Below are 25621 nucleotides of genomic sequence, written 5' to 3'. Positions count from 1 at the left end.
AACCAGAAACGGGTTTCTCGTTTTGGGTCTTTTACTCTTTTTTCCTTTTTTTGTTTGTTGTGCGCCATAGTCCACGTGGCGGACAACTAAAGCTTTTTCTTTTTTTAATGATTTTATCCTATTTATTGTTTTCGTTATCTCTGGGTTTTTGGGTTCAATCATTCGGCCCACTTACCAAAAAAGCCTTAATACTTCTTTTTTCCCGCCCAAAACCATTGGCTGAACTGAAGCGATATTTTCTTTTAGTGACTGACGAACGAGTTACGGTGATTGAAGCGGTGATGGGTTTTTACGGAGGCGGCAGCAGCGACGGTGCAAGCATGAATTCGAGTCGCCGTAGATCAACCGGAATTGATTCCATCGACATAGGGAAATTATTAGCTGTGTATATTAGGGACAACGAGAACTTGGCCATCGACGAGGAGAAGTTGCTGCTCACGGCGGAGCTCATCCGCATATTCTCCACCTCTCCTGGTAGAGACCTAGTTTCTCAGGTATATCCTCATTTCGCCACCTTCAGATTAGTGCTTTATAAACTCAATTGACGATAAGTTTTGCATCAAATATCTATGAATCGAATTTGAGTGAAGCTTGTTATAGCAATTTTCCTGTATACTCTGTAACCTAATTAGCTCGATTTTGCTTAGAATCAGGGTAGATTGAGAACGATTAAGTAGATTCTTTTACCTCAGTTAGCTGTTCTTAGATGAGAAACAAGTTCATAAGTTTTTTTTCATGTCATGGGACAATTGACACAAATTGGGAGAGAAACAGGTAAATGAAGAAGGTGGTGGTTCCTTCTCTTTGTCCCTTGATCTCCAACAATTCAAGAAAATATCCGATATCGAGAACTTTTTCTTAAATCTGGAGGACAATCCCAAAGGAGTTATCCCATGTATGAATGCTGCAGTTCACAAGGTTTGGTGTTAAATATCACTAGGTTTTGTTTACTTGTTTGGCATGGGGTGGAGACTTATTTCATCTTTCACAGGTTCTTTTAGGTCAATGGGAGACTAATGAATTTGAGAAGGACATGAAGATCAATGTTCGTCTCCATAATTATCCAGAATCTTCTATCTCCCTGAAAAACCTGAGAGCAGCATATATTGGTAGACTGCTCATTTCGCCTATTTAATAATATGTGATAAACCTTAAGTGAGATGTACCATGAGTGTGTGCTTTGAAAATTGCAGGAAAGCTTGTAACAGTTCATGGGACTGTTGTTAAAGTTAGTACTGTGAAGCCCCTTGTCACACAGATGGCTTTTGACTGTGCAAAGTGCAAAACTAGCATAACCCGGGAATTTACTGATGGAAAGTTTTCACCTCCACTAAAATGTGATGCCCATGGATGCAAGTCCAAAACGTTTACTCCAATCCGGTCCTCCGCTCAGACAATCGACTTTCAGAAAATCAGGTGTTCTTCTATTTGCGCCTTATCATTCTGTGTCCTTCGTCTTTGTTAGTTATGTATCTTGCCATTGTTAAGCAGCTCTCCAAATGTATTTTAGGGTACAGGAATTGCAAAAGCCTGAAGACCACGAAGAAGGACGGTTACCCCGAACTGTAGAATGTGAGCTGACGGAAGACCTTGTGGACACATGTATCCCTGGTGATGTGGTGACAGTTACGGGGATTATAGGGGTAATTAATAATTACATGGATATCGGGGGAGGTATTGGTCTATAACTTATCAATCCTTGTTGTGTCCATTAATTTCCAAACATTACCATGCCCAAACGCCTGCTATCCATAAACCGTAGAATAGCTAGAAATTTGTCTCTTGCAGTTTCTTCCATGGGTTTTGGGCTTCTTATTGCAGGAAAGTAAATTAGAACACAGATCAGTTGTTTGTGTTACCCATAATGGCATTTTACCAAAGATAAAGGAACTAAAAGCTCATTAGTGGTGTTAAATACCATTTTACCATACTTTCAGAGAGATTCCCTTGATTCAATGTGCTAAGCCCTACTTAAACTTAACTAACATTTAAAATGCTACTGTTTCAGGGAAATCGAAGACCAAGAATCAAGGTTTTTACTATTTGTTTATAGAGGCAGTTTCGGTGAAAAATACCAAGCGGCAGTCTGCATTTGAGAACTCAGAAGACTCTAGTAGCAGTACCCAGTCTGCAGATGTTGGTGACTTATATTCATTCTCACAGAGAGACTTGGAATTTATTGTGAAGTTCAAAGAAGAATATGGTTCTGATACATTCCGTCGCATACTTCATTCAGTCTGCCCGTCTATTTATGGCCATGAAATTGTCAAAGGTTATACGTCTCTCAATAACAAGTTTCCCTGGGATATCATTGGTAAAGACTTGATGATTACAATTCGAAGAATTGCACACCATAATACTTTGTTGTTTGTTATTTTTTCTTATCATTTCAACAGCTGGGATAACACTATCTCTTTTTGGAGGTGTAAGGAAGCACTCAATGAATCGGAACAAAGTTCCAGTCAGGGGAGACATTCATGTCATAATTGTTGGTAAGCTTTCGAATCAATACTTTTATTCATTGCCATAAACCTAGGCTATAGAGTACATGAACTGAGGGAAGGTTATTCATAACTAGATTGAAGCACCAAATTTGGATTAATGATTTTCGATGCATAATAGGTGACCCTGGATTGGGCAAAAGTCAGCTTTTGCAAGCAGCAGCTGCCATTTCCCCGCGTGGCATTTATGTATGTGGTAATGCGACAACTAAAGCAGGGCTCACTGTTGCTGTGGTGAAAGATTCCATGACGAATGACTATGCGTTTGAGGCTGGTAGCTCCTTCCCTCTGCTTTATTTTAGCCAATACAAACTTACATAGCATATGATTATACTGTTTCCAATATGGGTTTGCGTCATGCTGTTGATAGATAGTTTTACTAAAATACGTAGTTGCAGTCTAGTTGCGTCAGAGGTGCTAAAACAATTTGCTTATTTTTTATGCTTGAGGGTGTGGCATACCTTAATCGGTTTCAAGTGATATCATTTTATGTGAATTTTATACTGCTCTCTTATAGTTTTGCTAGAATGGGGGCTCATTTAACAGCAGTCTAAATTCTTTCGACAAGATATAGATAGTTCATTCAAGGATTTGCATCTTCAACAGTGTTTGATCAGTATTAGGACAGAGTTTTATTGAAGAACTTCACACGAGTGAAAAGTTGTACATGCTAGGAAGTAGGAACTCTTACTTGAAAATATCTTCAACTAATTTGTGTGTAGGACGAGAAACCTTCGTATTTATTAACCTAGTGCTACCTGTGAGCAGGTGCCATGGTACTCGCAGATGGTGGGTTGTGCTGTATTGATGAGTTCGATAAAATGACCACCGAGCATCAGGTTTTTTCTTATCAGCAAAGCATTAGTTCTGATGCTGCATTTTTTTCTCTTTACTTACATCACTTTCTCACAGGCACTGCTAGAAGCAATGGAACAACAATGTGTCTCTGTTGCAAAGGCTGGGCTTGTAGCTAGTCTATCAGCTCGAACTTCTGTTATAGCAGCAGCAAATCCTGTTGGTGGCCACTACAAGTAATTTTCGTACTTTTGCTATGTCATCATTGTGAGAATGTTTAAATCATAGTCCCAACACTGTTCAGTGCAGAATAACCCTGCGTCTTTCAAGGTTTGAGATAAAGTGAGAAAAAAAAACCAGGATGTGTTGTCGATACTTACCATTATCTTTATGATCTTATTTCAGCCGTGCAAAAACTGTAAACGAGAACTTAAAAATGAGTGCTGCCCTTCTCTCACGGTTTGATTTAGTTTTCATATTACTTGACAAACCTGATGAGCTCCTCGACAAGCAAGTCTCCGAACATATTATGTCGGTGAGTCTCTCCATCTCAAATTTTTGTTGTGGAGCATGCCTCACATTTATATTAGCAGATTTTCATCTCTCTTAGATAGAAAAAAATCAGTGACAGCTGCAGTGCATATGACATATCTGAACGTCGTCTCATTGTTAACCTTATATGAACTACTTGGTGGATATAGAAGAGATATTTTAGTTTGTGAAAAGACTCTATTGACTCTACTCGTTGGTTAATTCAGAGCCACTGATTTAAAATCGTACCTTTAATTATTTCTCGCAGCTTCATTCTGCAAGTGGAGAAACAACACCTGCATTGAAGAAGTTTAAGCCAGGTCCACTTTCTTTTGGTTGTTAGGTGTATAGCTAGTATAAACATCACCTTATGAAAGGTAAATTATTGACTTTTTGTTTAATATTAAATGCAGCATCACAGAATGCTGGATATGCAAATATAAATGCGAAAGGGAATTCTCTACTTTCAAGACTGCGGTTAGACTCTAAGAAAGATGACGACTTTTCTCCCGTTCCTGGCCAGTTGCTTAGGAAATATGTTGCTTATGCACGGACTTTTGTCAATCCTAAGTAATTTGATCTGTTTCCCAGCTGCAACTACTAAATGCCTGCGAGCTATTTGAGGTCTTATGGATAACATCTCTTTTTCTGTTCAGGATGTCAAAGGAAGCTGGAGAGATCATAAAGAAGTTTTACTTGAAGCTGAGAGACCATAACACTTCTGCTGATAGCACACCAATAACAGCAAGACAACTGGAAAGTTTGGTTAGGCTTGCGCAAGCTAGAGCTCGGGTTGACTTGAGGGAAGAAATAACAGTCCAAGACGCCATGGTAAGCCAGAACTTGAATGTCGTGTACCCTATCTCTGTTCTTACATGCATATCTTTGACCATAAACTCGACTTAGCATCCATGCCATACATGTATTATGTTATCTGATCTTTATTGTTCAATTCAACTCTGCATTGTTGTGATGTTGGCTTGGACAAATTGTGTTGACTTCTGTCCTTGGATATGCTTTTACAGGATGTGGTTGAAATAATGAAAGAATCGTTGTATGATAAGCTTATAGATGAACATGGGGTTGTGGATTTTGGTAGGAGTGGAGGAATGAGTCAACAAAAGGAGGCCAAACGTTTCTTAAGTGCTCTTGATAAGCAATCAGAGCTGCAGCAGAAAGATTGTTTCTCTGTTTCTGTATGGACAACTTCTCTACTCGACATTTTGCTAGTGGCTACTCTGACACTTAATTATGACCAATTTCTTACTCAAAAACATTTTACTGCAGGAGATGTATAGTTTAGCTGATAGGATTGGCCTACGAGTTCCAGACATCGATACTTTCCTAGAGAATCTGAATATTGCCGGATATTTGCTCAAGAAGGGGCCAAAGACTTACCAGGTAAATACCTTCTCCTAACTGAGAGACAAGAATGGTAAATAAACAGACAAAAGATGGATAAAGGATCAGATTTTAATTTATACTCTGCCCTAATTTCATGTACAGGTCCTCTCCTCATCTTATTCCCGGAGCCAGTCATCCAGGTCAAGATGATTAGCATTCCAAGTAAAAACCTTCCTTAGAACAGAAACTTAAAGTAAATTTAGCATGTGAATTGCCATTGTATTGGTTAAATCTAATTATGAGCCTAAATAGAAAAACAGTCAATTGTATATTACACAATGCCAGAAACTCCTTAGTATTATTATTACATGGACTTGTTTTGAATGATTATGTTGTTCTTCACTCACCTACTGACTTACATCTACGGTAGAACCTAGTATACATTGTTGTATAAGAGAGCAGCCTGATCAATATAATGATCTAGTCTTCTCTTGGACCTAACTTCCATTCACTTCCATAGTAAGAATTAGGTAAACCGAGCCAAAACTTGAAAGCTTCAGCCGCTCTCTTTCTTTCTACCCGCCTATCTACTCTGGCTTGTGAAGCATGCTTGCTAGTGAACATCCTGGAGTGCATCTCCACATAAATCTTCTTGTACTTAGTCTTATTCGGAGGTATCCCATTCTCCTCCATACATGCGATTATCTCCAATGCCTTCTTGAAAAACGCAGCCCTGACACATATATCTGCTAGTGTATCTAACAACCCTTCATCCGGTTTCAGCATCGGAGGAGAAGGATCTGAAGAAGGATCTGAAGAAGAATCTGAAGCTGCTTCTTTCTTTTTCACCTGACACCTTTCTTTTATCTCCTTCCAAAGCAAGAGCGCCTCACCAGGTTTCCTCGCCAGAGAAACCCCATTGGCTAGGCTCCCATAGGTAGACACATTTGGGTAAAACCCGTTTTCTTTCATTCTTGAAACTATTCTCTGAGCATCTTCAATCAAACCTAGCCTGCAATACCCTTCAATCAACATGTTCCATGCGATCAGATCAACTTTGACCCTTGGATCATTCATCATCTCATCAAACACCCTATTCGCCAACTTGGGTTGCCCCGACATTGCAAAAGCCTTCATCAAAGTTGTGTAACTAATCTTAGTTGGTGCAATCCCTCTCGTTCTCATTTCATTGAAAAATGCTAGAGCTCCTGCACTATCATCTATAAGAATGCATCCATCTATAATGATGTTATAGGATACCACGTCTGGTTCGACCCCTGCATCTTCAGCCATCTCTCTTAGTAAATCCTCTGCCCTGTCTATCTGCAACTGCTTACAATATCCTTTGAGCAGAACATTATATGTAATCCTATTCGCAGGAACTCCCATCCGAGCCATCTCGGCTAACACCTGTCGTGCTCTGTCCATCAACCCAGCTTTTACAAAAGCTGAGACAACCGTGGTGTATGTAACTTCATCTGGATGGCTATTTCTATCATCTTGACGCCTCATTGCCTCGAGCATTCTAGCTGTGTCTGCCACACGCCCATTCTTCATATAACCTTTCATCAACGTCGTGTAGATCCTTGAGTCTGGAGCAAAGACTTTAGGCAACAATGGTGGGTCACTCCTCGGATCAACCGAGTTAGGTAGCAATTTCTTGAACACATCCTCAAACTCCTCTTCACTGCTTACCTCATCCCGAGCCGAATAACCCATATCTTCATCATCCTCAAACGCATCATCATCATCATCATCTTCTGCTTCTTCCTCTTCTTTCTCCTTCAAATCCTCTGCATTGCACTCACGTAGAACCTTACAAAGATCTCTCCTTTTCTCCCTCATCGCTTGAACAACTCTCTCAGCAGTCCTCAAATCACCAAAACCAACATAAGCTGCAACAAGAGCATGCATCGTAGTCATACAAACCTTAATCCCTTTATCAATAATCCTCTCCAGCACAAAAACAATCAGTTCCTTCCTATCAACCCTCGCACACAACTTGATCATAACATTGTAACTCAAAACATCAGGCTCACATTCCCACTCAGACATCTCGTGGAACAGCTTCCAGTACTTGTCAGTATCACCAAGATTAGCACAAGCGTTAAGCACCGCGTTAAACGCCGCCGTATCAGGCCTAGATTGAGCAACCAAAGACTGGTCACCAAAACGTTTGACTCGTCGCGTAACAGCCGTGAATAGTTTGATAGATTCCTCCGGTCCATCATCTCCGGCAGAAGAGAGGCTAGCTACTGCAGCTGTCCACGCTTTAACGTGAGGTAAGTAACCGGAACGAAGCATTGACTTGATGACGGAGACGGCGTAAAGGGTTTGACCAGACTTGGCTGCAGCCATGGCGAGGAGACCGAGGGAATTGGCGTCAAGGCGATGAAGCTGACGTTCATTGCGGAGGCGCGTGAGGATAGATTGAGCGCGCGTGAGGCTCTCGGGTTTGGATTGATAAGATAACTGAGAAACTAAACGGCTAAGACAAGTTGGTCCAGGGAGATGAGTGGATTGAACATACTTAGCCCAAGCTTCATCTGTTCTTCTATTGCGTAGTAGAAACAAAAGCTCTTGGTCGTTGTGTGTTGAGTAGGCATCTGAGGGAGAGCCCAAGAACGACGAGAGGTCTCCGGCGGTGCCGGAAGCGGACCGTTGGAAAAATTGGCGGCGTGTGAATCGACGACCAGCGGCGGTGAAGCAGAGGTTTATGGGGATGTGGGTAAGAGAGAAAACCAACGGTGGGGTTAACGGAGCGGAGTTTGGAAATGGTGGAAACGACGATGATGACGTCGGAGGTCGGAGAATGTTCATCTTAGGTCCATCGAAGAGAGAGAGTGTGTGTGTGTCCTGTAATGAAAATGGATTATTTGGGTGGAACAGAGTTGTGCTACGTCGCCGTATTGAGATGCAAGCATCGGTTCATATTTAAATATCTTTTTTTTTTTTTTGACAATCTTATTTAAATATCTCCATATTTGTATTTTGATTCGAAAATAATATTCATTTTTTTGGTGGATCCATAATTTTTGATATGCGATCACAAATGCTCTAATGTCATAGATTTAAAACTACGTTAACACAACTATCAATATAGTTAACTACGAGATTACTAATTAGCCTCCAGACATGTATTGATGTATATGAAGATATTGTTGTAAAGAGACTTGTTGTTTACATCAACTGAGTTGTCTTATTCATTAATCATTAGTCACAAACAACCCCAAGGCACACGTACAATAGTACAATACAAAGCTTTCCATACGATTTTACTGTTTTTTGTTTTGTTTTAATATGATTACAATGATAATGAGAAGGAAACAGTAATCAAGAAAATAGGATATTGACGCCAGAGTCCAGCTGATTACTCTTCAGTCAGCCAGCAAACCTGCAAAAGCACATAAACAAAGACCTATGTGATAACTTCCTCTGAGTTGAGTTTTTAAGTCATTATGATCCGTTTTTAGACAAAATCGGGTGTTTGTGAGTTGAGTTTTCTGAGGAATAATCAAAGTTCATCAGGACAATAAGAAAAGGTTTAAAAATGCAGAGAGAGATTGTTGTATGTGTTATTTACCCAAGTTCTGACAACTTCAGATGAGCTTCCGAGTAGTCTTCAAAGAAGGCATCCTCATCCTGAGAGTAATATTTAAATCAGTTATAAATCCGTTTGACTATATATGTATGATGATGAGTTGTGTTACTTACTGCAGCATATCTCTCAACAAATGGACGGAAATGAGGATCCTCGAGAAGAGCCTTGTCGGTTGGTAGTTGAAGCAGTCCTTCTTTCTCTCCGCTTAGTATCTCTCTGTTTAATAACCAATTAAGATTCAAGAGCTTCTGTTTCAGCTCCGGTCCAATTTCAAGCATGAGTAAAACAGAAGCAGAGAGAAACTGATCTTACTTGAAATAGGAGTTGTCAAAAATGAGAGGGTTTTGTGTCCATGCTCCCTCAAATCCTGAGCGCTCCTTGTGGCACCGACCCTGAAAGTAAAAGTTGGTATGATGAGCCAAAACTGAGAAGAGCACATAGGTCTTTCGTTTCTAGATGCAGCATACATACCAAGGTGTGTCCACCAGACAATGCAACAATATCTTTGTCATTGAGTCCCATCCGACCAAACACATCTCTTAGATGATCCACACCTGAATTTACAACAAAACGGATTATAAACATGTATCTACTATCTGATACCTGAATTCAAACAAAAAGCACTTTCTTAGATATGCTTTACCTTTGGTGGCCTGAGGCAGACGACCTTCAGGAGGTGGCTCAACTTTGTCCTGAAAGATGAAGTTTGGTTCAGTTAATCACATGAACAATACTAAGCAGAGAGAAAACGTCACTTTGGTAAGTTGCGTTTCAACAAGAAGAACTTGAATATTGACTCACCAGTCTACCAGGATGAAATGGAATCTCGGGACCTCCAGTGATCTCAACAGCAACAACTCCAGCTAGCTACAGTCACCCAGAAAAAACAAATGAATCAAGCCGTTATAGCCATAGGAAATACAAGGTAAATTTCTAGATTCAGTTATAATCTTACATGTGTGAATCTAGTATATAATCTCTTCGATTACCTTGCAAACAAACCAGACGGTCAATAACAGACGACTCAGGCAAGAAAATAATAACCTTTTGAAGTCATAACTTACGGTTTCAATCAACAAAATCACTAAGAGCTAGTAACTACTACATTTTGAAGTTAGAATCATTGATGCATCAGGGCATCCAAAAACCCTTGATTATATATGGTTCAACCTCAAGCTCAAGCTAGTAATTACTACATTTTGATGCATCTCTTGCTTCACATTTACCTGATAGAAATCAGCATATGAAATCATAGGGAAAAGCTCCTTGATAGGCTCAAGAAGCCTGACGGCAATATCAAGACCATTGTTAGCTTCATGGGCTAGCTCTTGAGGATGCCTAATCGTCCCAAACGGTCCTCCAGTCTTCGTCTTCACGTCAAATGTCCCAGCCGAGTGCCATCTGCAAATTTTCCCAACAAAAATTGCTCTCAGAAGCAATCCATTGAACAACTCACAAATGCAGCAACACTCATAAGCAAAACAAAAGAAACTATACAGAAACTGAGCAGATTAGAACCAGAGGGAGGTTCTTACGCAAGACGAAGGACGATGGGAGCACAATGTTTCTCAGCGATAAGACCACGGAGCTTCCTCTTGCATCTCTGAACAGCTTTCTTGTACTCTTCTTTCACTTCCGGGTAACTCTTCTTCACCATTCTTATTCAAATTTTGCTTCTCGCTGCAAAGCGTGAAAGACTTTTTAAAACCCCACAGAGAATTCAAAACTGAAGACATCTATATATATCGATAGATAAGATTACAAGAACATACTCAACTAACTACGAAAATACAGAGATCGGTCAAAGGAGAAACCTGAACAAAGTTGTGTTGTAAGAAGTTGTTGTCGTTTACTATAGTTAGCGAATCAATTTATAGAATTGGCAGGTTGATCAAATGAAGCTTCTAGTTTCAGTCTTTTCTTCTAGAGATGCCGTGAGATGGACGGTCATGATTTGTAGATAAAAAGAGACTCTTGGCGCTCCTTCCAGAAACCATATACAGTAGAAGACGATAATGATACAAATTTACCCAACAGATGCACACCACGTGGCCATTCTATCTTCCTTAAGTATGTGTTAATCCAACAATAACGTTAACTATTCTTGGCTTGCGTTTGAAAAGTTTGTATTGGGCTTAACCTTCGCTATCGATCACAAAAACTTAAATGGGCTGATCAACACGAAACAATAAAACAACAAGCATCATCAAAGAATGATACGAAGGAACAAAACTGATATATAAAGGATACTGAATTACTGATATAGGCGAAGTAAGAAATGAAGATGTGAAAGTGAAACTTGGTTCATAATTTAAATTAATATCCAGACTCCAAAGCACAAAACAGATATTAAAAAAAAAAAAACCAAAATCTTTTGACTAAAATATGGAAGTGTTGTGCCAAAGCAGATGAGATGATTACTGGCTAGCACCGAGCCATTTTGTGAAGTTGTCAAACTCGGTGTAATCACTGTCGGAGATCATAGTCTGGTACCACGACTTGCCTGCTGCTTTGATTGCCAAAGCCTCCTCCTGATGTAAGAGATAAGACAAAGATTTCAAAATTGAGTTAGTGAAGAGGACAAGTTTTGCTTATTATTATCTACCAAATGAATAAAAAATCTCCCAAGGTATTTTCACAACAAAGAGCTAATAGGTTTTAAACCCTGAAATCAATAACAAGACGAAGAATCCCACACAACCAATTTACAAAACGAAACTACAACCACAAAATGATAAGACCTACACTACATATTGAATTCACTCACATATTAAGCCAGAGGGGCACAGATTATTGTACAGATTAACATATAATGTACACAAATAGCTCACACTTCATAATCGAGAAATCAGTTAAGCCAAATGAAATGCATACACAATAACTAAACAATGATTGATAAACGAGAAAATGAAGTAATGAGATTACCTTGGTAACTGTTTTCCTCTTCTTGGTGAGCTTCTCCTTCTTGGCCTTGACTCTCTGTGCTTCAGCCAACAATGACATCCTCTTCGCGGTCTTAGCATAAGGATTCAACTTCAACATCACATTCAAGTTCTTCAACGGATTCTTCTTAAGCACAGCCCTCTTCGCATCCTTCTTGATAGGCTTCACAACACTCTGAACCTCATCAGAGTTGATAATCCTAGCAAGATCAGCATTCACCATCTTAGCACGAGGAAGCACATACCCCTTCTTCTTCTCAGATGGCTTCTCAAACGAACCATAGATAGACTCAAGCTTCTCAAAAGCAGACTTGGTCCAGATCACAAACCGACCAAGATGACCACCAGGAGCAAGCTTCAACAAGTTAAGCCTCTCAACATGGCAAAGTTCAACACCAGGAAGATTCCTAAACGCCTTAACTATCTTAGACCCTTCAGTTCCGTAAACCACAAGAGGACCTTTCCTAGAAATGTAACGACGGTTCCTCATTTTACCTTTACCTGGACGGATCCCAATGCTATCCTTGGCCTTCTCAGCATCATCATAAGCACCGATTTGTTTCAAAACCTTGATCGCAGCTGAGGTCTTCTCCACACCTTCGGCTGAGTCACTCACAACAAGAGGCATCTCAGGAACGTTCTCGATCCGGTGACCACGAGCCATAACAAGCGCGGGGACAGCAGTTGCGGCGATGGCTGAGACGATTGCGTGACGCTTCATGTTGACATTGATGCGACGGTGCCAGCGGCGCCAGATCTTGGTAGGTGCGAACATCCGACCACCACGACACATGTTACCGAACGCAGCTTGACCGGCACGGTGAGTACCACCGCCGGGAACACGAGGGATACGTGAGACGGCACGCCCGGTTCCCCAGGACTCAGCGGAGGTCTGGTGACCAGCCTTCTTGGACACGGCGTAAGGCTGACGGCTGTTGTTGGACATTTGGGCGTGAACGAAGTTGACGATGTCGGGACGAACTGGCGCCGTCATGACGTCGGGTAATACGACGGTGGAGGATTGATCGGTGGCCATGTCACCGTCCAAACCTTGGACGGTGATGAGAGGACGAGCAGCGGCGGCGGCCATTTCTCTCGATTAGGTTTCTCTCTTCTCTCACTCTCTCTGTCTCTTTAGACTCTTTTGAGAATTTTAGGGCTTTCGCAGCTTCAGTTTAAGAAGGACTAATATACTAGGGTTTCGTTTAGGGTTACTGACGAAAACCTCGTTTAGTGGGCCGTGGGCCTTATAAAGCCCAACTATCTGAACTATTTAGATTTTAAGTAGCGGCCCAATATTAAAGGCTTGAACCTCCTCTTTCGATTTTGCTACTAAATAATTAAAAACAAAAAAATTAAACCTATATAAGAATAGGGCACAGCATTAACGAGACTTTGCGTACGGTTTCGCTCTCGACTCTTCCGGTAGCTTCGTCGTCGCCGGGAAAATTTTGGGGTGGCGGTTAAATTCTTTGTATCTGCGTAATTAATTGGTTGTGTATCCGGGATTTGTTGTGTTTGAGATGGGGAAGGATGATGATTTGAAAAGGAATCGCCGAGATCGTGACCGTAAGGATCGTGACAAGGAGACGCGGCGAGAGAAGGAGAGACGCACGAGACCGTGTGAGAGAGTTAATAGAAGTGATTGTGAAAAGAGAGAATACGATTATGAGAGGGAGAAGATTAGTGAGAAGGATGATATCAAGCGTGACTTGAAACGTTCAAGGAAAGAGAGTGAGAGAACTAGCAGGCATGTAGATGACAATGGTGAGAAGAATTCCATGGAAGAAGAAGAAGTAGGGGATGAGAAGGTGGAGAAACGGAGGAGAAGACTCCAGGAGTGGCAACAGTTTCAGAGGAAACATAAGGAATCTCAAAGTGAAAGTAAGGTTCCTGAGATCAGAAAGGCTTGGACTCTTGAAGGAGAATCTGATGATGAAGATAACTCAGACTCAGAAGTGAAGATGGTAGACTCGGAGAGTGGATGTTCTGGACCTAAAGATGAAGAGGAAATTGATCCTTTGGATGCTTATATGAATTATAAGGTATTACCTGAGGTTGAGAAGCTTAGAAGTAGTTCTATAGATTCTAATAAGGATGTGAAAGAAAGTGGTGACAAATCAAATAATAGTTTTAGTAAGTCCCTTGGTAGGATAATTCAAGGTGAGGATTCTGATTATGATTATGATTATGATTATGCAGAACCAAAGAATGATGATGCTCCAAGTTTAGACGAAGGCGATGAGGAGTTCATGAAGAGAGTTAAGAAGACTAAAACAGAAAAACTGTCTCTTGTTGACCACTCGAAAATAAAGTATGAACCTTTCCGGAAGAACTTCTATATCGAAGTCAAGGATATCTCAAGGATGACACAAGATGGAGTTGACGCTTATAGAAAGGAAATGGAGCTGAAAGTACATGGGAAAGATGTACCAAGACCCATCAAATCTTGGTACCAGACTGGACTAACCAGCAAGATTTTGGATAGTTTTAAGAAACTTAACTATGAAAAGCCAATGCCTATCCAAGCACAAGCACTCCCAATCATCATGAGCGGTCGAGACTGCATTGGGGTTGCAAAAACTGGGTCAGGTAAAACCCTCGGCTTTGTTTTGCCAATGTTGAGGCATATCAAAGATCAGCCTCCCGTTGAAGATGGTGATGGACCGATTGGGCTTGTAATGGCACCTACTAGAGAACTTGTTCAGCAGATTCACAGCGATATCAAAAAGTTTGCTAAGTCATTGGGTCTAAGATGTGTGGCTGTGTATGGAGGATCAGGAGTTGCCCAGCAAATCAATAAGCTTAAGCGAGGTACCGAGATTGTTGTTTGTACTCCTGGCAGAATGATTGATATTCTTTGCACAAGCAGTGGAAAAATAACCAATCTGCGAAGGGTCACATTTTTGGTAATGGATGAAGCTGACCGTATGTTCGACATGGGATTTGAGCCTCAGATAACTTGTATTGTACAAAATATTCGACCTGACCGTCAAACTGTGCTCTTTTCTGCCACTTTTCCACGCCAGGTTGAAACTTTGGCACGTAAAGTCTTGAACAATCCTGTGGAAATACAGGTTGGTGGGAGGAGTGTTGTGAATAAAGATATAACTCAGTTAGTTGAAATCAGACCGGAGAGTGAGAGGTTCACAAGACTTCGTGAACTTCTTCTGGAATGGTACGAGAAAGGAAAAGTTCTGGTCTTTGTTCGTTCACAGAACAAATGTGATGCTTTGTGTGATGAGATGGAGAATCATGATTACCCCTGTCTATCGCTTCACGGGGGTATGGACCAAAGGCATCGTGAATCAGCTATATCTGGATTCAAGAACAATTTCTGCAATTTGTTGATTGCCACAAGTGTTGCAGCCAGGGGTCTCGATGTGAAAGAGCTTGAGTTGGTTGTAAACTTCGATCCCCCGAACCACTATGAAGAATACGTGCATCGTGTTGGCAGGACAGGTAGGGCAGGGCGGAAAGGCTGTGCTATAACATTTATCTCCGAGGATGATGCAAATTATGCACCAGATTTAGTCAAGGCCTTGGAACTATCTGAGCAGCCAGTACCAGATGCTGTGAAAGCACTAGCCGATGGGTACATGGCGAAGGTAAAACAGGGTATTGTGCAAGCTCATGGAACTGGCTATGGCGGTAGTGGCTTTAGTTCAACAAAGAGGAGGAGGAAGTCAGAAAAGCAGCAACGAAAGCACGAGCAAAGATTGCACAAGCAAAGTATGGCTATGAGGAAGAGAAGTCTGACTCGGAAGATGAGAATGATGTAGTAAGAAAGGCTGGTAGTGATATCTCACAGCAACAAGCTATGCTTTCTCAGATGGCCGCCATTGCTGCTGCTGCTGCTGAAGCTACTGTGACTGCTAACCAATTGATGCCTAATGGTGGCGGGCTTGTTACTGTGGCAGGTGTCCCTCCTAGTGATGGAGCAGGCCGCGTTGCAGCCATGGCTGCTGCCGCTAACCTGCAACACAACCTTACAAGGATTCAAGCTGATGCGATGCCTGAACACTATGAAGCAGAATTAGAAATCAATGATTTCCCACAAAATGCTCGGTGGAGAGTCACCCACAAAGAAACGCTTGGTCCAATATCAGAGTGGAGTGGAGCCGCCATTACCGTTAGAGGTCAGCATTATAATCCAGGAAGTATGCCGGGGCCTGGGCAACGCAAGCTTTATCTGTTTGTTGAAGGGACTACTGAAAATTCTGTCAAGACAGCAAAAGCTGAACTCAAGCGTGTTCTTGAAGACGTAACTAATCAAGCCTTCTCCCTTCCTGGAGGAACACAAGCCAGAAGATACTCTGTCCTATAAAACCATGAGGTTTGTGATTCTTGGATGCTTTCAGAAAACAAGTATGACAACAGTTGCAGAGTCTTATTATAGACTTGACAACAAACATCAATTAGATTGGTGGTGGTTTTCTTTCATTAATTACCGTCGTTCTCTCTTTCTTGTATATAATATTTTGTTAATCAAACAAAATTCTGAATCAAACACCTAGTAGAGAAAGCTGCCAACTTAAAAACAAATGAAGTTACCGTTATTTATTTAACACTGATATTGTACCATTACAGTCAGTCCTAGGACTTATTATCCTTGAGACCCGCTTAGTGGAAATATAATCCCGATATAAATGGGGTAAAATTCAACGGCTGAACGTACTAAATTCACAACACAAACAAAAAAAAAAACTGTAAGAAACTTTTGTACTAGAGTAATGAATAACGATGAGATCAAAGGAAACGACATAAGGAGAATAAACTAGATCCGTAGTAAAAATAAACAAATTACTGAGTAAGATTCACAGTATGCAATCACTGTGCATACCATCATTAAGATGACACTTGTCATCAAATCATCATCCTTGAGCCAAAAGAAAATTATGGCATTGAAGATTTTTCCTACGTTTCTCTATAAATAAGACTTGAGAATGCTATCAATCTTCACTTGTATTGTGTGCGCTCTTGGTTTTTCTCTCGATCGGTAAACCTTAATTTATTTCTTCTTTCATAGATAAATCTACTGATAGCAATCGTACGTATGTGAGTTAACTCTTAATTATTGATTCTTTCTTATTATTATTTACTAATATTTATATACACTTTTGTTCTTGGACGTTTTCAAGGAAAATTACCAAAATATCGAAGATGGCATCAAGCAGTAAGAAAATCGACGTTTTGTTGGTTGGTAGTACTGCCATAGATAGGAACTACGAGAAGATCATCGAAAGCGCTGGGGGAGATAATATTAACCTCAAAGTGGTTAAGACCGTTGATCATGTATTGATGGAACATCTCCACGGGTTGGCTTCCTACGACCTTATCATCCTCATGGTCACCGTAGAAAATGGAATCAAGGTACAAAAAATGAGTTTAATATTATTAAACCCACAGACAAAACGGGGTACGATTTTTTAACAAACTTTTTAAAGATCAACATCACTTTAATCTAATCATCTCTCTCTCTCTATTTAAATTTGTTTAATTAGGTAACTAGGGATCTTCGGGAGAAGTATTTTGTGAAGTCGATGATCGTGGGTGTGACTTCAAAAGGAGACACGGACGGAGAGCGTAGTGATTTGATAAAGGCTGGAATTAACAAATGCGAGGTTATGCCGTTAACCAACGAAAAGATGGAGTCGGTCTTTAACGAGCTCAACACCGGGATGAGAAACGGTGCGTTTAGGAAGCCCTTGTTTAAAGCGTTAATCGTTGACGATAATCCCGATGATGCTTTCCGTCGGAATCATGAAAAGCTCATCAGAAAAGCCGGAGGACTTGTTTCCATGAGTGTTTTCACTTTGACAGACGTCCAGCTGCGGATTTCTTATGACCTTATCGTCCTGACTAAGGTATAATGAATGTATATAGGATCCATCATCGCTTAATATATAGCGTAACAGCTTCCATTTTTTTTAAAAAAAATCTCTTCTCGTTGTTTGTATTATTTATAGGCAAGTAAGGCTAAGGAGTTAAGAGACAAGGGATGGACGTCGTTGATGGTGGGCGTGACGTCGTCCAAAGAGCAGTTTACGGAGTTCCTTGAAGCCGGAGTGGACCACGTGTTCTTGGACCCCATAACGATGGAACAACTCATCCCTCTTATTAACAACCATATCATCAACAATTAAAAGATAGAATTTTGTTTTATTAACTACAATAAATTACAGTTTGCATGTGTGTAAAGTATGATTTATTGTCCAGTATTATACTGTCTGTGTGTGATACAGTATATATAAGTCGTTTCTTTTCGGCTTATGAAAAATATTACTAGATTATTAATAAAAGGGTTCGCGTTAGCAAACAATGATATATATCATTTCATATATGAATGTGTTAATAACTTAATACAAACATATATAGCATACAATATCAATTTCTACATATAAGATATTAATTTGAGATTTGGCCCTCTTATTTGAAAAGAGTAAATAAAGACTTTAACAATTAAGCAATATCAATTTTTATTACGTTTTGTAAAGCAAATTTATCAATTTCTACACATAAATTATCATACGCACATATATATCTATATGTGTTCGTTCATGTGTGTGGAAATTTTTATTCTTCATCTCCCGAGTCCTGAGCATAAAAGTGTGCCTACCAACTATGCACCAGAGAGTCTATGCAGTTATGACTTTCCGTCTTTCTCAAGTCTTGGTTTATAAACCCTGCTAAAGTTTCTTGCTTCTTATACAAGAGCATTTAACCACCAAATCAATTCGATCGTGTGGATACAAAAATATTACTTAGTCATATTCCATATCAGTTACATTTTTGGATGGAGAAAACATTCATTGTATTTAATGGTTATATATATATAGGCATAAAATGCATGTGAAACATATTAGAAAGCACAATGGACGGTCCATATGCATATATATATATATATATATATATATTTGTGGTAAACGAACCAAGTAAGTTACATGAACCAAATTAGTATGAATTCAGTCGTTTTTTTTTTTTTTTTTTCTGAAAATATATTGAAAAAAAGTTAATGCCTCTCGACGCAAAAGATAGTCAAGATGCCGGTAGCTGGCACAATATATAATATATTTCAAAATTTTGCTAATTTTTTATTTAACTTGAAACTTTTTATCTAAGAAGGAACTATAAATAATAAGCATCCACTAACTTACCCTTGATACTGAAATCAAAGGATATTACATACAATAATTAGAATAATGTGAGTCCAAAGTCATAATAAGAAACTCCAAAGCATACACTTGAATTTGCTTTTTAAAGTTACAGGAGAAGACAAATTTTTTTTTTTTTTTAAAAGAAATAGATAAAAGAGAAGTGATAAAATTGACGAAATCTCTATTAGTGGACCTTAATAACTCCCAATTAGCCCAATAACACAACCAACCAGGGCCCAACAAAATATTAAGGTGGTGGTTACTTAACACAACATAACATAACAGTAGTAGTCCACATCAACGAGACGCGTTACTTAATAGTCCTTCTTAGGTAGATTCTTCTGGAAGCTTCGTCGTCGTCTTCTTCTTCACCGGAAAATTTTAGAGTGGATTTGTTATAATCGTTGAAGATTGTGGGGATTGGTCGGTGGATTTGATTTGAATCTGGGTAGGGTTAGGGTAGGTTACGTGGTTTTCTATCGGGATTTTTTTGTTGCATTAGAGACGATGAAGTTGTTAGAGAAATCTAAGTCCAGCGATGATGCTTCTTTGAACAAGAAGTATCGTAGAGATCGTGATCGCGGTACGGAGCGGAAGAAGGAGAACAACATTTCGGAGAAGAGACGACGGTCTGAGAGAGTTAGGAGAAGTGATTCTCAAGAAGAAGAAGATGAGAGGATACGGAGTCGGAGTCGGAGACGGAGAGAGAGGAGGATTAGCGATTCTGAAGAAGAAGAAGAAGAAGAAGAAGAAGAAGAGGAGATGGATAAGAAACGCAGAGTGAAGGAGGACAAGGAAAGAGGACACCGTGAACGTGAGAGAGATCGGAAAAGGGGTAGGAAGAAACATGAAAAGGAGAGGTCACGAGAGGGTTGTAATGAAGATAGAGATGATGATGATGATGATGATGTCAAGCTTGACATGAAAAGCTCAAGAACTAGCAGGCATGGTGAGATCAAAACCCGGAAAGAAGAAGAAGAAGAAGAAGAAGAAGAAGTAGAGGATGAGCAGAAACAGTTGGATGAAGAAGTAGTAGACAAACGGAGGAGAAGAGTCCAGGAGTGGCAAGAGCTCAAGAGGCACAAGGAGGAAGCTCAAAGTCAAAGTAAGGGTCTTGACGCTGCTGGTAAGGCTTGGACTCTTGAAGGAGAATCTGATGATGACGACGACAATGCAGACTCAGAAATGGATGTTGATGGTGGAGATGCCAAGATGGTAGACTTGGAGAATGATAATGGAGGTGACATAGCTGCAGATGATGATGATGATGATGATGATGTTGATCCTTTAGATGCTTTTATGAATACTATGGTGTTACCTGAGGTTGAGAAGCTTAGCAATATTACTTCGAACGATGATTTTTTGGATTCTAGAATGAATGACAAGGAAAGTGGTGACCACCGGGAAAACAAAGGTTTTAATAAGGCCCTTGGTAGGATAATTCAAGGTGAAGATTCTGATTCTGATTATGATTATTCTGAACCAAATGATCCAAGTTTAGACGAAGACGATGAGGAGTTCATGAAGAGAGTTAAGAAGACTAAAGCAGATAAATTGTCTCTTGTTGACCACTCCAAAATAGAGTATGAGCCTTTCCGGAAGAACTTCTATATCGAAGTCAAGGATATCTCTAGGATGACACAGGATGTAGTTAATGCTTATACAAGGGAATTGGAGCTAAAAGTACATGGGAAAGGTGTACCAAGACCCATCAAATTTTGGTACCAGACCGGACTAACCAGTAAAATCTTGGATACTTTGAAGAAACTTAACTATGAAAAGCCAATGCCTATCCAAGCACAAGCACTCCCAATCATCATGAGCGGACGAGACTGCATTGGGGTTGCAAAAACCGGTTCAGGTAAAACCCTTGGCTTTGTTCTGCCTATGTTGAGGCATATCAAAGATCAGTTTCCCGTTGAAGCTGGTGATGGGCCGATTGGGCTTGTAATGGCACCAACTAGAGAACTTGTTCAGCAGATTCACAGCGATATCAAAAAGTTTGCCAAGGCATTGGGTATAAGATGTGTGGCTGTGTATGGAGGATCAGGAGTTGCCCAGCAAATCAATGATCTTAAGCGAGGTACCGAGATTGTTGTTTGTACTCCTGGCAGAATGATCGATATTCTTTGCACGAGCAGTGGGAAAATCACCAATCTGAGAAGGGTCACATTTTTGGTAATGGATGAAGCTGACCGTATGTTTGACATGGGTTTTGAGCCTCAAATTACTCGTATTGTACAAAATATTCGACATGATCGTCAAACTGTGCTATTCTCTGCCACTTTTCCACGCCAGGTTGAAACTTTGGCACGTAAAGTCTTGAACAATCCTGTGGAAATACAGGTTGGTGGGAGGAGTGTTGTGAATAAAGATATTACTCAGTTAGTTGAAATCAGACCCGAGAGTGAGAGGTTCACAAGACTTTTGGAACTTCTTGGGGAATGGTATGAGAAAGGAAAAATTCTGGTCTTTGTTCGTTCACAGGACAAATGTGATGCATTGTATAACGATTTGATGACCAAATATGGTTATGCCTGTCTATCTCTTCACGGGGGTAAGGACCAGGCTGATCGTGAATCAGCTATATCTGATTTTAAGAGCACTGTCTGCAATTTGTTGATTGCCACAAGTGTTGCAGCCAGGGGTCTAGATGTGAAAGAGCTTGACTTGGTTGTAAACTTTGACCCGCCGAACCACTATGAAGACTACGTGCATCGTGTTGGCAGGACAGGTAGGGCAGGGCGGAAAGGCTGTGCTGTAACATTCCTCTCCGAGGATGATGCACAATATGCACCAGATTTAGTCAAGGCCCTGGAACTATCTGAGCAGCTTGTTCCTGATGATGTAAAAGCAGTGGCCGATGGGTTCATGGCAAAAGTGAAACAGGGTATTGAGCAAGCTCATGGAACTGGCTATGGTGGAAGTGGCTTTAGATTCAATGAAGAGGAGGAGGAAGTCAGGAAAGCAGCAAAGAAAGCACAAGCGAAGGAGTATGGCTATGAGGAAGAGAAGTCTGACTCAGAAGATGAGAATGATGGAGTAAGAAAGGCTGGTAGTGATATCTCACAGCAACAAGCTATGCTTTCTCAGATAGCCGCCATTGCTGCTGCTGCTGAAGCTACTGTGACAGCTAACCAATTGCTGCCTAATGGTGGCGGGCTTGTTACTGTGGAAGGTGTCCCTCCTTGTGATGGAGCAGGCCGCGTTGCAGCCATGGCTGCTGCCGCTAACCTGCAACACAACCTTGCAAGGATTCTTCAAGCTGATGCGATGCCTGAACACTATGAAGCAGAATTAGAAATCAATGATTTCCCACAAAATGCTCGGTGGAGAGTCACCCACAAAGACACGCTTGGTCCAATATCAGAGTGGAGTGGAGCCGCCATTACCGTTAGAGGTCAGTATTATGAGTCAGGAAGTATGCCCGGACCTGGGCAACGCAAGCTTTATCTGTTCGTTGAAGGGCCTACCGAAATATCTGTTAAGACAGCAAAAACTGAACTCAAGCGTGTTCTTGAAGACGTAACTAATCAAGCCTTCTCTCTCCCTGGAGGAACACAAGCCAGAAGATACTCTGTCCTATAAAACCATGAGGTTTTTGATTCTAAGATTTTTAACTTACTCAGATAACAAGTAATTATTTATTGATATATTGGATTACAATCTCTGCAAAATTACAGAATCTTTTTATAGACATGACTTGGTGTGACAACAAACATCAATTTGATTTGATTGGGGTGGTTTCCTTCATTACCTTCGTTCTCTTTTTAATTAAACAGAGCTCTGAATGAAACAACTAATAGAGAAAGCTGTAGTTTAAAACAAACAGAGTTACCGCTATGTACTTATCACTGATCTTGAACCATTACAGTCAGTCCTAAGACTTATCCTTGACACCCACTTAGTGAAAATATAATCCACCAAATGGCAAAAATTCAACAGCTGAAACATATAATAAATACACAACACAAACAAAAAGAGACTTTTTGTACAAGAGTACCTGCGGCTGATGCTGCCTTTGCAAACCCGTGAACCGCATCTAGTAGAAAACACCTTACACAGGTCCTTGTCAAAATCTGCGCAAGCCCCTATATATATAGCTTAAAACTTCGTTTATGTTTCTCCTCAGAACAACAAACACTTTAAACACAATTCCCCACATGATGATGCATTGACAAGATTGTGATTCCCAGTGACGTATAACACCAATGTTTATTAAACATGGAAAACCGATGAGTAAACCTGCCAATACGGTGAGAACCATATAACTCTTATGTAAGACTTTACAAAGTTTGCAAGAAGCCTGAAGTGTATATATACTGTATCCTGGTCATTTTGACTATGACTGTGGCTACAGTGAGAACTATATAACTCTCATTAGAAACCTTAGAGTTAGATCACTGTCACTAGACTTAAATCTAGAAGTCTTATCATGACCGCATGTGATTTCTAATAGTGGTGAATTGTTTTATTGTACTGTACATTTAAAAGGTCCGGGGAAAAAGAAGGAAAAACACTTACTTGCTATAGCTGATGGCTAATATTTTTGTTACGATGATTTATCGCTTGTTGAGTTCTTGACAAGGGAACCAGTGGTACCAACGCTTGGGAGCTCGGTGTTCAGTTCATATGATGAGAGGACTGTCCTCTGCAGTATTATTACAGTCGGACTAGCTGAGGTTAGATTATATTTACTCACGCAAGCGCAAAAAACTCCTTTAATTGTATAAGAATCATAAAACTTTTATCGTAAATTTAACACTTACAGCGGATTCGAAATCAGGGTTTGATAAGTTAACTGTGAGGTTTCTCATCAATAACAGAACCTGCAAAACATACATTGATTAGAAGCTTGTATACCATCATTGTAGTCTGAAAGCTTGTAAACTCTAGACTCACAGTTTCGAAATTAATAGGATCCATTTCCTTGAGCTTTTCCACGTGACCAATCGTTTCAGGATCAAAGACACTCCCAATGAAGTTATAAACTTCAGCAAAATCAGGAACAGCTGCAAAGTACTTATCAGTAGAGTGTCCACACGGCCTTAAGATATAGAGTGTTCACAGATGGTTAAATTACCGTGAAGAACGGGAGGCTGTTTCGACTTTCTTACAATCTCAGAACCTGATACTGTTCTTCGGCTTGAACTTCCCATAGCAGATGTAGAAGGGCTACTAACATTTAATATGCCCTTCGATCCAATATTAGCTGAATCAGTGGCGTTATATGCCATAATAAGCACATGAAACGTCCTTTTGATAGAACCTACTCTACTACTACCAATAAAATGAAAGTAAAAAAAAAAATAAAGAGAGACAAAAGTGCATGCCTTCTGTTCCATAAAGATTAGCAAGTTCTGGCTGTGGTGAAATAACTCTGTTTAGCAGCATTGAAGTATCATCCCACAAAGTATATCCCGGCATGTCGCTATTTCGCGTAGTAAAAGACGTGGAAACTTGAAGTGCCATTTGAGCTACAACAAAAAAAATGGAGTTACAACTCAAGTAAACGGAACAAAAGACTGATGTACCTTAGCCAAACTAACAAGGAGTATACAAAACCATCGAACCGTTCTTTGATGCCTTTTGAGGATACGGGTGAGCTGCTTTGCGCTTAGGCCGAGGTGGTGGCACATGTGCTAATGTCCCGTTTTTCTGAACCTTTAAAAAGTATTTTTGGGCATGACTCCTTATCTGCAGTAGAGTCAATCAAATAAAGTTGATAACATAGCCAACAAAGGTGTATTAATATTCTCCTTAAAACTGAGAGGAGCTAATTCTCAAACCTGAATTACAGTTTTGGAACCCACAAAATCTTCTATCTTCTTCCAATCACGATCAAACCTAAAGAACAGAGAACAGTAGTATCAGCACAATCAGGGTTTTGCTAAAGCAATAACATTTTCAAAACGTCCGCACAAGTATAAAGACTTCAAGAATACAGAGCTGCTATTATTAGACATGTATGCTTCTTCTATTCAAAGACAATAACATGTAAACAATATCTCTGAATCTTAATGCTAAGTTCAACATGAGATGCTACAAAAGATCTGATGTAACTCAATCAAATCAAACAAATAGATCAATTTGATTCAATAGAGCAGATCTCTTAGCTAAGATACTAAACCTAACATAAAACTTCCTATGTTTGTTCAGTCTAACTTAACTTACAACTCAGAAATCAGCAGCAAACTTAGAATAACTCAAGAGTCTCTAATAAACACAAAAAGAAACAAATAGAAGCAAAGAATTATACAATTGAAGTGCTTCAAGAAACTTATCATGCTCTTCCTCAGTCCAGCTCTCCCTAGACTTGGTGATGGTATAAGGTTTCCTCACTTTCTTAGACGAACCACCTTCCGCAGCCACCGCATCCGTCGATGTTGATGGCGGTGGAGGTGCTTCGGCGGTCGTCGGATTCCTTGACGGCGACGAGCTCATCGGTTATGTTTTCAGATTGCGAGGACAGGTGTTAGAGAGAGAAAGTGGGGAAAAAAAAAAAAGTCCAAATGGCGGGGGAAGAAGTTGGTCTATGTAATAATAATAATATGTGGAGTGTGTTTCACTTCGATCTCCGACCATCCATTATTCACTTCTTTTATTTTATTTGCTATCACTTTGAGTTCTAGAGCCTCAAGCTTAAGCACGTGTAGACTTTTTGTAGTCTTTGATTATGACTACTATATGAAAAAATGTATGGTCGTCGTTTTTTTATTTATTTTTATAATATTCCTATAATTGGTATGC

At 40.1% G+C, this 25621-nt stretch overlaps 6 protein-coding genes and 2 pseudogenes across 55 annotated transcripts; 4 read left to right on the top strand and 4 right to left on the bottom strand.

The window, feature by feature from the left end:
- The first annotated feature begins 34 nt into the window (after window positions 1–34).
- Window positions 35–5558, top strand: LOC104745138 (putative DNA helicase MCM8). Its single transcript, XM_010466315.3, has 17 exons — window positions 35–494; window positions 775–918; window positions 992–1109; window positions 1194–1416; window positions 1511–1674; window positions 2009–2272; window positions 2397–2492; window positions 2623–2775; window positions 3270–3340; window positions 3414–3532; window positions 3702–3831; window positions 4096–4147; window positions 4241–4397; window positions 4484–4658; window positions 4853–5023; window positions 5115–5228; window positions 5334–5558. The coding sequence occupies exons 1-17, from the start codon at window positions 108–110 to the stop codon at window positions 5379–5381; spliced, it is 2586 nt and encodes an 861-aa protein (XP_010464617.2). The 5' UTR covers window positions 35–107; the 3' UTR covers window positions 5382–5558.
- LOC104745139 (pentatricopeptide repeat-containing protein At3g09650, chloroplastic) lies at window positions 5481–7991 on the bottom strand. Its single transcript, XM_010466316.3, has one exon. It carries the CDS (start codon window positions 7989–7991, stop codon window positions 5652–5654), a length of 2340 nt encoding a protein of 779 aa, XP_010464618.1. The 3' UTR covers window positions 5481–5651.
- Window positions 7992–8350: 359 nt separating this feature from the next.
- Window positions 8351–11303, bottom strand: LOC104745137 (L-ascorbate peroxidase 2, cytosolic). Of its 3 annotated transcripts, none has more exons than XM_010466313.3 (10): window positions 10587–11303; window positions 10308–10452; window positions 9999–10173; window positions 9574–9639; window positions 9416–9464; window positions 9244–9326; window positions 9085–9164; window positions 8886–8988; window positions 8755–8813; window positions 8351–8565 (listed from the first exon to the last, which is right to left on the bottom strand). In XM_010466313.3, exons 2-10 carry the CDS (start codon window positions 10427–10429, stop codon window positions 8553–8555), a joined length of 750 nt encoding a protein of 249 aa, XP_010464615.1. In that variant the 5' UTR covers window positions 10430–10452; window positions 10587–11303; the 3' UTR covers window positions 8351–8552. The 3 variants fall into 3 exon arrangements, with proteins under 3 accessions (XP_010464615.1, XP_010464616.1, XP_087344186.1); XM_010466314.3 differs by having other exon boundaries at window positions 10545–10644; XM_087488060.1 differs by lacking the exon at window positions 8351–8565 and having other exon boundaries at window positions 8751–8813; window positions 10587–10726.
- On the bottom strand, window positions 11060–12906 carry LOC104745136 (large ribosomal subunit protein uL4z). The gene is made up of 2 exons (XM_010466311.3): window positions 11698–12906; window positions 11060–11303 (listed from the first exon to the last, which is right to left on the bottom strand). Exons 1-2 carry the CDS (start codon window positions 12802–12804, stop codon window positions 11190–11192), a joined length of 1221 nt encoding a protein of 406 aa, XP_010464613.1. The 5' UTR covers window positions 12805–12906; the 3' UTR covers window positions 11060–11189.
- A 184-nt stretch (window positions 12907–13090) lies between these two features.
- On the top strand, window positions 13091–16224 carry LOC104745135 (DEAD-box ATP-dependent RNA helicase 45 pseudogene; annotated as a pseudogene). Its single transcript, XR_015582081.1, has one exon. The product of XR_015582081.1 is annotated as a DEAD-box ATP-dependent RNA helicase 45 pseudogene (transcript).
- Window positions 16225–16613: 389 nt separating this feature from the next.
- LOC147926239 (uncharacterized) lies at window positions 16614–18036 on the top strand. Of its 2 annotated transcripts, none has more exons than XM_087489438.1 (4): window positions 16614–16713; window positions 16856–17087; window positions 17219–17581; window positions 17684–18036. In XM_087489438.1, exons 1-4 carry the CDS (start codon window positions 16661–16663, stop codon window positions 17858–17860), a joined length of 825 nt encoding a protein of 274 aa, XP_087345564.1. In that variant the 5' UTR covers window positions 16614–16660; the 3' UTR covers window positions 17861–18036. The 2 variants fall into 2 exon arrangements, with proteins under 2 accessions (XP_087345564.1, XP_087345565.1); XM_087489439.1 differs by having other exon boundaries at window positions 16641–16764.
- Window positions 18037–19378: 1342 nt separating this feature from the next.
- LOC147926238 (DEAD-box ATP-dependent RNA helicase 45 pseudogene) lies at window positions 19379–22624 on the top strand (annotated as a pseudogene). The gene has a single exon (XR_015582043.1). The product of XR_015582043.1 is annotated as a DEAD-box ATP-dependent RNA helicase 45 pseudogene (transcript).
- On the bottom strand, window positions 20408–25527 carry LOC104745132 (protein REVEILLE 8). Of its 45 annotated transcripts, none has more exons than XR_015582051.1 (11): window positions 25131–25503; window positions 24661–24718; window positions 24421–24568; window positions 24205–24348; window positions 23955–24083; window positions 23774–23883; window positions 23641–23700; window positions 23396–23544; window positions 22875–23116; window positions 22264–22352; window positions 20408–22155 (listed from the first exon to the last, which is right to left on the bottom strand). XR_015582051.1 is itself a non-coding variant. In XM_087488056.1 (9 exons), the coding sequence occupies exons 1-8, from the start codon at window positions 25313–25315 to the stop codon at window positions 23424–23426; spliced, it is 933 nt and encodes a 310-aa protein (XP_087344182.1). In that variant the 5' UTR covers window positions 25316–25503; the 3' UTR covers window positions 22690–23116; window positions 23396–23423. The 45 variants fall into 45 exon arrangements, 6 of the variants coding, with proteins under 6 accessions (XP_087344182.1, XP_087344183.1, XP_087344184.1 ...); XR_015582052.1 differs by having other exon boundaries at window positions 20408–22148; XR_015582046.1 differs by having other exon boundaries at window positions 20408–22148; window positions 22875–22962; window positions 23396–23522.
- Between the last annotated feature and the right edge of the window lie 94 nt (window positions 25528–25621).

This window comes from Camelina sativa, chromosome 15 (genome assembly GCF_030686135.1).
Source record: "Camelina sativa cultivar CO46 ecotype springtype chromosome 15, ASM3068613v1".
NCBI classification, from domain to species: Eukaryota; Viridiplantae; Streptophyta; class Magnoliopsida; order Brassicales; family Brassicaceae; genus Camelina; species Camelina sativa.
Note: the sequence above shows the minus strand (reverse complement) of the source record. Positions and strands in the feature narration are given on the sequence as shown.